We start from the raw sequence: 11332 nt of genomic DNA, 5'->3' as shown, positions 1-11332 counted from the left end.
TAATATAAAATAGGTTACACCATCATCCACCTAAACTTGAGACCAATCCTATTTTTAATGTAACAGGTACCAGACTAGTTATAAATTTGACCACTGAGTCAACCATGGTTCCATACCACAAATGAGAGGTACACAGGTGGTGCACTGCAGATGTGTAACTAACTTATAAGAACTGTCGACCTCGCTCCATTTTGCATATAGACCTAGGCTACAGGTGCGGGCGGGGACGAAACTTGGTGTGTGTATCAGGGCAGGAATTTCACGAGGGCCATGGCCCCCGTGCCCTCGCAATTTGGCCTTGTGCCCCAGAAAAAATATCTGCCCTAAGGCCACAGTGGCCTTGATGCCCCGCCCGCACTGCCCTAGTTGGTTTTGCGGTTTTCTAGTCTGCCTCTTTCCTGTTAACACAGCTTTGAGACTTTTTCGAGCCTGGCATGAACCGCTCGGACCGGCTATAACAGGGGTGCCCATTACGTTGATCGCGATCGCCCGGTAGATCGCGAAGGTAGAGCAGGTAGATCGCGTGCCATTGAAAAAAATGTTAGTCTAAATCATTTATCTGATGCACCTCCAAAACAACATATATATACAGCGAGATCACTTTGACTTGGTCATTGTAAAAGTAGCTCGCAAGCCAAAGAAGTGTGGGCACCCCTGCTGTAGTTCGTTTAAAAATTATAAGCCAGATATTGTTCAGTGGTGTCATGGCGTTTCAATGTTTTGCAAATGACATGAGAGTGCTATTTTTAAAAATAAAAAGTCAAATGTTTTCTTTGTTGTCTATTTAGTTTATTTTACCACCGCCATAATTTTCCTTGATTGAGAAATCGGTCTGGGCTCTTATGTAACCCATAAGAGCCCATGAGCCCTATACTAGCCTATATGCTAGTATAGGTTTACAGTACCATTTACAGTCCAACATTTTGATGCACTGTAGGCTCAATTTTGATCAATCAAAAATCTGTGTAGTAGTTTTTTGAGGACAGTCTGAAGATGCTCTTGCACATTTGGTGTCAATTGAGCAAAAATTGTGTGTGGAGATTGGTTTAATAAGTTTTACAGTTTTTGAAGTGAGTGATGGACTTCATAATTTCCTGTGTTCTTCAGCTCAGTTCAGTTGCTTTTTTAGTATGTTTTTATGGTTGTCTATTAAAAAATAGACAACCATAAAAACATACTAAAAAAACATAATCACGTGTAAAAACAAGACAGACAAATCACAGGCAACAATCAGATTGATACGGTTCAGTTTGTATTATTTTTAGATAGGTTCAATAGTTTCTTATCTTCAGACATAAAAAAAGTATAGGAGATGTTTCTTTTCCTGCTTGACAGTTTTGACTGAGACTCCAATCTTCCACAGAAGCGTCATTAGTCCTTACATTAAATTCATTATGGACGTAGACTTAAAATCATTGTTTTATTTTATGGCCTTGGTGCCCTGGCTTTTGGCCTTTGTGCCCTCAAAAAATTGACAGGACAAAAGGCCAAGTGGCCTTGACCCTAAAATGACGAAATTCCAGGCCTGGTGTGTATGTCTGCAGTGCTGTGACCTGACGAAGAACCTAACAAAAAGAGAGGAGGGGGTGTGTTTGTGCGGTTTGTGCCCAACGTTGCTGCTCAGTCTGTGTGAGCTTCAGCGGGGCAGATGCCCTAATGACCGTCGGCAATCGCCGAGCGGGCCAGTTCGACGGCCAGGCCACCGGGAAATGTCCCGGTGCTCACGATGGCCAGTCCACCACTGCTACCAGGTAGTATTAGCTGTTTGCCAAACAACATGAGTATGATGGGAAACATCTTAATGCCTGCCAATGCCTGCCATACAGTATGTTCCCACCAATAGTTAGCTGGGCCAACTGTCTTCTGGCTAGAGCGCTGAACTTAGCAAACATTTAATGTGAGCAATATCAATTAGAATTATTAGCAAAAAAAGTAACTTTGTGTAATTAAACCTAGTCCTTAAGCCAAGCATCACAATGCTTTTTGCAAGAGCAAAAGCCCCGGTAACTTAGTCACGAGGGAGCAGCCATGTAAATATACAAGAAAAAAAAACTACATTGTCATCTCTATTATCCTAAATCCTCTCACAGAAGTGCCCACTTTTCACATGCAGTACAGGAAAAAAAAGTGTGTACATCCAATGGAAATTACTTTATTAGAACACGCAACAGTTGATCCTCTGCTAAACAAGGCCCATAGATAGAGGTCATGTACAAATTAAACATTTTGTTGTACATTTTTATGTTATTAAATTATGAAAACTGTAATGTATTCATTCATTCATTCATTCATTTCATTCATTCATCTTCTGTACCCGCTTATTCCTGTTAACTGCACCTTACACCTTACCCTGTATATATAATTTATATTTATATTCTTCCATTTCTTGTACATTTGTTCATATTCTAATATGATAATTTGTACATTTTGGCTTATACTATTTCTATTTTATGTTACTAGATCTTATTCTACTTATTTTTTATTTCTATTTTATTTAATTTAATCTTTTCTTTTTATCTGAGGTTCTTAAGAGTGTGTTTTTTATGACAACTAAGCTACTGTAACCAAGCAATTTCCCTTGTGGATCAATAAAGTTTATCTAAGTCTAAGTCTAAGTCTAAGGGTTGCGGGGGTCTGCTGGTGCCTATCCCAGCTGTCATCAGGCGAGAGGCGGGGGTACACCCTGGACAGGTCTCCAATCCATCGCAGGGCTAACACAGAGAGACAGACAACCACACACACTCACATTCACGCCTACGGCCAAACACCAATCAACCTAATGAGCATGTCTTTGGATGGTGGGAGGAAGACGGAGTACCTGGAGAGAACCCACACAGACACAGGGAGAACATGCAAACTCCACACAGAAAGGCCCAGTCGGCCCATGGATTCGAATCATCGATCAGTGATAACCACCGCGCCGCCCATAATGTAATCAAGAATTCAATAAATAATTAAAAGCAAAGTTTTTGGGGGGCACCCCGATGAGAGAAATGAATCCACATGGACAAAGAGCAGCTGATGCTGTGGCATAATATCCTGCGGTATGGGTTGCGCTATTTTTCCACTCACGTAGTGTGAGCAAATTGCAGGTTACGCAGAGGAATATTTGTCTGGTTTCTCAGCTGCCTGCTCAGCCTCAACCCAGAAGTATGGCTGTGGAAGCATTGGGCAGTCTGGTCCTCCCACTGGCTGCAGTTTTGTCTGACCTTGCCAACACAAGAACAATGACGTGATCGTATTACCTCAGACAAAGAAGATATTTCTTATGTGCAAAGCACGCTTCAGGAGAGCAGTCTCACCCTATATTAGACTGTTGAGATGTGGGGCTTGTAGAAAGAATTAAACTGCTGGGCCTTTTTTTTAACCTTTTAAAAGATTCCAGGATCAGTTATATTACCATGGTAATATTATTTTGAGCCATGAGATGGCAGCATACAGAACCTTCTAAAGGGGAAGCGAACTGGAGGCGGGTCTTAAAAGAGGAGGAGAGTGAGCCTGTGGTGTGAGGGGGAAAAAGGGGAAAGGGGAAAAAGACATGAGGAGAGCAGAGAAAATGGTTTCAGTGTGCTGCCACGTCTAATGAAAAATGTTTCCCAGCATTTGCCTAAAACTAAGACTCTTCTCAGTTTTTCAGTTTTTTCCCCCCATTCCTTCCATCCCTTCCTTTCTGTCTCTCTCCGTTTTCAGTTAGAGTTTTTCCAGCCAACCTGCAGACAGATGTTAAAGCTTCTGCTGCTGCTCCTACCGCATGAGGAAGAACAGACCAGCCAGGAGCCAGACGGCAGTAGTATGCCACCTTAACCAGCTCTGAGCTGTCCACGTAAGTACATGTCAACATGCTTGCATCACATCCTTTTTCTGCTGCTACCTACACACACATATGTGCTACTGGTATCTCCAAACATTTTGTAAATGATTTTTGCTCACTGATGCTCTGTCCTTAAATGTTAACCCCAAGTTAATGTTCAATGGCAGCTTTAGTTTGAGTGTGGGAAATTGTCTATGTTATAATTCTGTAATGAGAAACACATGGATGCTGAAATCACAGCTGAGTCATGATGTAATCTGTCAGACCAAGCACATGCTCTGCTTCCACTTCACGACAGTAAAAAGAACTGCACCGCATCAGCTGCTTGCATCAGCTGCTAAGTAGGCATCTCTTAAATCGCCAGATCAAAAATGATTTAACTGTGTTTTTCTGATCTTTGATGAAAAGAAGCATACGACAAGATCATTTAACAATACTGCTGTTTCCAGAGACTTCTTTAGCTCTCTGCTCTATCGATGAGCTGCACAATAGAACTGAAGTTTCCCAAGTTCCAGTAATATTTACAGATCCTGTAGTTTAACCTCTGAATGTCGCAGAAGTGTGACTCGGAACCCACAAATGACATTACTCATTTACATTAATATCTCCCACTGTGTCAAACACTGGAGGAAATAAAAGTGGATTACCCACTGATTGTACGTGAGTGGTATACCAGAATTCAAAGTAGGGTGGCCCACTGAACCACAATAGCCACATTAATGCAAAATACAGGCATTAGGGTTGGCATGAGCTGCAGTCAAGCTTCATTAATGATTTATGTATTTTTTTAATATACAAGCTGGTCTGTTTAATTCTGAATAATTTCGCCATTTAAAAATCATACTTGTGATTAATAGGTGTATTATTCTCTGTCATGATCATACAGATTAATGATGGATTAGTTGATTATTAATTATTGATAATGCATTCATTCATTAATAATCAGTGTCGATAGCCATATTCAATGGTAATAAAAACACAGACATACAGACATGAATTAATAAACTGTTCATTTTAATCTTTTAATTGGATTTGTTGCAGAGAAACAGTAAGTGCCAAATGTATGCCACATTATAAGCTTTCTGTCAAAAACCATATAATTCCATTTTCCATAAGTGTTCTATTAATTATTAATATTATCTTAGTAAAATATAATTTAATAATTTCTGCATTTTATAAAACTTTGCGCGTAGAAAATTGCATATTAGGCTGTCTGGATGCGTTCACTGGTGGAGTCATGGGCTGAGCTCTGGTTGCTAAGAGACAGAGAGAAAAGCAAGACACATTGTGAAGCGATGGGTGACACGGATGAAGAGAGAGTCTGTAATTGAGAAAGAGGAAGAGGAAGGGATTAGGGTGGGTGCTTGTGGTAAAACATGATGTCAGCGGAATGCGTTGATCCTCTCCTTTAACGAGCTGAAAGCATCTGGAGCGCCTGCCACCTCATTCTCTTTCCCACACACACAAACACTTTCTAACTTCTCATTTGACTCTGCTCTCCGCCACTTTTCTACCTCCAGTCTAACTCACTTGCATACATGCACTCCAGAAAACGCAACTTTTTACTATATGACACTTATTTATTTTTTTATGTTATGTATAAAAAAATAACATGACATAAATGCATCAAAAAATTATGATTTTTGCGTTTAAGTATTGTGGAATGTGTTTTAAGTGGTCAATTTTTAACTCTGCTCAACCCCCTCTCCCAGCATCCGGCCTTGCAGCTGCAGCCTGTTGCAGGAATTACAGAAATGGGAGGGGAGGAAAGGAGAGCAAAAGAACGAGAGAAAAGAGGAGGAGGTAGGGGGAGTGTTAGAGACAGCAAGGGCAGAAAGAAGGAAACAGAGAGAAAAGGGACTGTGTGGGAGAGCCAGACGCTGGGAACAGCTGGAAAAACGATGACTAATATTAGTAGTGAGGTAAGACGGTGGAGGATGGAGAGGACAGGCTGTGTATATGGAGGGCAGCTGCTACTGTAAACCAGCCACACTGGAGTCAACCTTATTTATAGCAGCATGGTCATGATATCAGAACTCGGAACGGAAAAAGTTTGTCCTCAAATGAGTGTCCCTCGTCGTTCAAATGTAGGTGGAATCCTGTATGTTCAAATGGTTGTTTTGGTAGAGAGCGACACGAAGAGGTAATGACATGCAATAGAGGCGTATGAAAGCATGGAGGGCCAAAGAGTCATTATGGACATTATCATTATGAGAACTGTGATGTTTGACTAACAGATTCGTTTCCTCCTCCATAGATAAATATTCCTGGGTGTCTTTTGTTAGAAAGTTAAGTTGTGTTTCCTGATAACACTGACTGAGGGAAGCATGTGTAATGTAAAAATGATCTGTCCTAGATCAGAATCTTGTGGAGTTCCATTAGAGTGGGTACTAATGGAACTCCAATGGAACTGGGTACCCAGTGGCAGGTTCCAGTCTGTGCAGTGAACTGCTGCGATCAATGATGTTGAAAACAGCTCTACCAGCTATCAGGACAAATATAAAAAAACAAAGCCGTTGTTTGACGCAGTGAGAATATCACTGGCAACTTTCCCCAGTGCCTTTTTTTGTCCTGTATTATATATTTTTTTTTTAATAAATGGGAAGTTAGATATACAGTGCATATTTGTGTTTTGAGCAAAAGTCTAGTATTGAAAGATGATGTTATAAGTGTGCCCCTACCTTCTGTGCCTGTGGGTAAAGTCTATGCTCAGTAGTGAAGGACTCAGATGACCCAGAGGGTGCTGGGAAGAGGATAGAAGATGCTGATCTGTGTGCAGATTGCGTGTTCTTTATACTTCTATGTTGAGGCTTCTGTCCTCCTCAACATACACTATACTATTTGAAAAGGCCAAGGCTGAGAGAACTTAATGCCGCTGTCCACCACTCTGATGTGTTTTATTAAAAACCTGAAGTCCCCACCAGTGATGTGGAACTGAAGAAGTCACTTTGATGAGCGGCCATCATCTTCACTGCTTATGAAGCAATTCACACACAGTTAGTTTACACCTAGGGAGGACTTCTTTCATGTTCTTGTGCATTTAGTTAATGTACCTCACTGAACTTGGCAGTTGCATTTCAGTTACTGTCAGATGAAGTTTTTTTTTGATGAAAGTTCCTCATATTGTAGCTAAAAGTTATTTTCTGTTAAGCTTTCGCAACACCAATATGTTTTCTATCACACTTGCAGTGAGTATTTTCCTGGTTGGTTGAAGCATTTCTTAAGAAGGCTGCAAGCTATTACTATTATTTATTGGGTTGCTTTTTTTTTTGTACCCAGATCCAATAGCCCTATCCAAAAGTCCAATAGAGGTGGTGCCAGTGTGAGACCAACATCATTCTGTGTTGTTCTACTCTACAAGGTCCATGTTATTTTATCTTTCTCTTTTACATTTTAAGAAAAGGTCTGCCTTGGAAAGTAGTCAGAAAACATTTCTATAAATAAAATCCCTGCGTGGCTAGTAAATCAGCTATTGAGAAAGGGAAGGTTTTCCTTGGAGAAACAAAGTACTGAATAAAGTGTAAAAGCCTGTGTATGCCTTGTAGGGTTTTTAGTTGCATGCATGTTGTTGTACATATAACGACTGTCTAATTATTGCGCCCCCACACTTATTGAACACATAGTAAATTTTGAAATGAATGACAGTGATTGTATTGATTATTTGATTATTTAAGACACCCTAACTTATTTCTGGTGCTTAGTTAGGTCAATGCTACTTAGTGAGAACTGTATAGCTGGAGACTTAACGCACTGCCATATTTATTGCAGGTTAATTACATCACCATTGCTCATCGGTCCATTACCACACACCGACCCGAATGAAAGAACTTCTGCACAAAACAACTGTAGGCATGGGACTTTGTCAGGCTTCCAGGCTACAACTTTTCTGTGTGGGTGCTTTGGACCCATTTGTATTCTAATATACACCAATCAGCCACAAAATTAAAACTACTGGCAGGTGAACTAAATAACACTGAAACTTTTGGACCTGGCATTCATGTGGATGTTACTTAGACATGTAGCACCCACCTAGACCAGACCAGGCACCCCCACCCCATAGCAATGGCACTCCTTGATGGCAGCAGCCATCCCCAGCAGGATGCAGCCTGACACAGGCACACACACACAAAAACGCTTTAGGAACAACTAAAAAAAAACATGAAGAACAGCACAAGGTGTTGACCTGGCCTCCACATTCATTAGATCCCAAACTGATCAAGTATCTGTGGGATGGTCCACAGAGGCCCCTCCCCTCAACCCATAGGACCCAAAGGTCCCCACTAACAACATTCTGTTGCCAGACACCACAGGACACCCCCAGAAGGCTGGGAGGCACAAGGGAGACCTACACTATATTAGGAAGGTGGTCATAATGTTATGCCTGATCAGTGTAATGTCTTCCATAAATCTGTTACCTAGTTAAAGTTAGATAACTCTACAGAAAGGTATTATTGTAATGTAAGAGAAGTAAGTAAATAATAGATAAGTTTTTGAAAGTCTTTATGTCCGTTGAGATCTTTTTGACTATTATTAGGGTTTTGCTTTAATCAAAGAAAAGGGTTGGCAACGATCATTTTGATCACACTGACAAGGAATCGTTTTTAGATGAGTAAGGAGCTACAAAAGCTTTAATATCAAGCAATGAGAAGTGTTCTGCCGTTTTGGCTGAAACTACCTACACATACTGCAGCAAAACAAATATTTGCTGATTCTAAGAAACACTGACTCAGTTAAACAAACTAGTAAAATGGTGGAAAATGCACGTCACTGTGGGTTTTTTTTTTCACACGTTTTCAGATAATCAAGTAGACTTGGTCCAACATTAACACTGGAAAGTCCTCGTCTGTGAGGGGAAAGTTTGACTCTGGAAGTCAAGGCTGCTTATTCTGTCCACTTTTCCACCATTACTGGATGGGGATATAAAGAAGCCAGTGTTTAATTATTCCCGAGCATTTCATTTGGCTGGGCACTGCCTTTTTCACCACAGCGCAGTGTGGCACAGGGACTTTTATTAGCAGCCGTGCACCATGTGCAGTAGCCTTGGGCCTGGAAGGACCGCTTCCCAGTAAAATTGGAAAGTAAGAAAGAAGTTACTCAACTGTGTTTGTGTCTGTGTGGGAGAGAGAGAGAGAAAGAGAGAGAGAGAGTTGGACTGGAAATGAAGTTGGCTGTTGGTCTTAAGCTGGCCTCCACATGTTGAACAAATACAGGCGCAAGGCAGGAGCAGGTTACTAAAGGGCACTGAGCGAGAAAGAGAGTTTCTTTGTGTGTCATGTGCTTGAGCGAGTCACACAAGGGTGAGTACGTCTCTGCTGCTGAGCTGTGATTAGTCAGAGTTTGTGTCAAAATCTAAATTCTGTATTGGTACATCTGTTCAAATGACAATAACCTGTGTATGTCCTTTCTGTTTTCTGTTTACAGCTTGATTCATGACTTCACATTCAGCTCACTCCACTTGGTGAAGATGTAGTCTGTTTGATTACCATGGAGATGTCTCCAAACACACTCTCCCGGACCGTGTTGCCATGGTCGCTGTGCTTGCTGTTCTTCCTGACCCCCGCGCCCCAGACAACCTCTGCCCCCGCACATGAGTCTACTCATCCAGTCAACACCACGTTGTTGTTCGACAGCGGCCCCCCGGGATTCAACCTGCGCAACTGCAGCTGCTCTACACCCATACGGGACTGCGACGAGGCTCTGGCCAACTCGCTGTGCAGATGTCACACCGTCCCACGCTCCTCCCTGCCCCGCGCAGGGCTCAGAGAACCTGGACAACTCACCATCTGGGTGAAGGAACTCTGGGTCCTGGAGGAGCTGCTAAACAGCAGCATGGTTGGTCATTTGCAGTTGTCTTTTTGTGGCATAAAACCACTGGACAGTCAGTACCTTGCTCTGCTAGGGCTGCAGAGCCTCAGGATCCACAGTGCAGCACCCGAAGCGCTCTATCCCAAACAGGAAATTACAATCTCTTCCCCAGCAGGGATTGCAGCAGAGCAACGAGCGTTTTCTTTTGACTTCTCCACCTCCTTCCACATGACCTTTCTGGATGTAGCAGTGCTTAATGGGCTCTCTGCCCTCAAGGCTTACAGTGTAGCAGGGATACCTGCTAACACCTTCTCCCACCACTTCCCCCACCTGACCATGCCCTTTTCATTTCTATCCTCTGCTGCTCCTTATGACCCTCTGGACCCCAGAGAGCAGCCTGAGGAGCCAGCGCAGAACCTCCTCATCACATTTGTGTACTAACATGTACTAATTCATAGGCTAGCCCAAGGCCAAGGTCAAGTGTACAGTAGAAGTATCAAATGATGGGCAGGAATTATATTTTTACAATCCCTTTGCAAAGGAAAAGTTGCACAGCCATATTTGTAGAATATGTTGTATACTGGCTGCTCTGCTGTAATTCTGACGTAAATGTGTCTTTGAATAGGGTCTTTGGAGAGTCGGACACCAGCTTCATAATTGTCAACAATCCCAAAGGAAGAAGAAGAACACAAATCAAGAAACACCTATCTTAAACAGAAAGTGTAACAGCAGAGCTTGCTGGTCAAGCAAACAGCTGAGAGCAGAGAGCCCTCCCCCCTCTATCCAAAGGCAGACTGCATTGGACAAAATGCAGCAAAGACCCCTGGACAGCTCTACAAGCACCTTTCAATAGTCATAGCTAAATTGGTGAATGGCTTATTCTGGAGAATATTTTGAACAGTATTTGTCATTGTGTTGGACTGTTGCAATAATAATAACATACACTGGCGTAAAGCAAGCATATTTGTCCATTCCCATGTTGATAAGAGTAATAAAAACTTGAAAATTTTTGCTTTACTGTTGATTTAAAACGGATTTAAAAAGGAATTAACTATCATGCGATTAATCGCGATTACAATTTTGAATCAACTGGCAGTCCAATTGTTTTCGTTTGATATGCATACTACTGTCTTGCTGCTCTTTTAAAATCTCTATCAAATTCAGATGTTAGATATTTCTGCACTTACAGTGAGTCTGATCTGTGCCAGTTTCACACAATACAACTTTTTGAAATTGCTCAGATATGTGTTTTCACACAACGTAGGACCATATGTTCTGATAGCAAATGTTACTGGTAGTAACGTGATACATGGTACCTGTTAAGGCACTGAAAAATGCATTCATCAGTATAATTTAAACACTTCTTACAGATGGTTGAAATGCAAGGTTAAGAAAGTACTATTCTTTAATAGGTCACATGGAAGCCATAAATGACATAACGTTGCTATTAGAGATGCACCGGATCCTGATTTTTAGGATCCTGCCGGATACCGGATCCACTGCTTAAGATCCTGCCGGATCCGGAACCGGATCCGGATACTACTCCGATCATCAGCTTGTACATTATAATGCAGTAAAACAGCGGAGATGTTGAGTACACTTTAACGTTTTTACCTCGAGACAAACTTTGACAGCAAAGCGTGCATATCGCATGACTTGAATCTCCCTCTACCAGTTTAAAGTACTGCCACACAGCACTTTTTCGGCTCCCTGCTT

At 41.7% G+C, this 11332-nt stretch overlaps 1 protein-coding gene across 1 annotated transcript; it reads left to right on the top strand.

The window, feature by feature from the left end:
* Positions 1-3558: 3558 nt before the first annotated feature.
* Positions 3559-10615, top strand: LOC311487843 (exosomal polycystin-1-interacting protein-like). Its single transcript, XM_084544237.1, has 2 exons — positions 3559-3823; positions 9233-10615. The coding sequence occupies exon 2, from the start codon at positions 9296-9298 to the stop codon at positions 10055-10057; it is 762 nt and encodes a 253-aa protein (XP_084400363.1). The 5' UTR covers positions 3559-3823; positions 9233-9295; the 3' UTR covers positions 10058-10615.
* Positions 10616-11332: the final 717 nt, after the last annotated feature.

Source organism: Chelon labrosus, assembly GCF_963514085.1.
Source record: "Chelon labrosus genome assembly, chromosome: 5".
Lineage (NCBI taxonomy): Eukaryota > Metazoa > Chordata > Actinopteri > Mugiliformes > Mugilidae > Chelon > Chelon labrosus.
Note: the sequence above shows the minus strand (reverse complement) of the source record. Positions and strands in the feature narration are given on the sequence as shown.

Bases quoted from the DNA above. Each gene is read 5' to 3' on its own strand.
- LOC311487843 (XM_084544237.1), top strand. From the start codon at position 9,296: ATGGAGATGTCTCCAAACACACTCTCCCGGACCGTGTTGCCATGGTCG.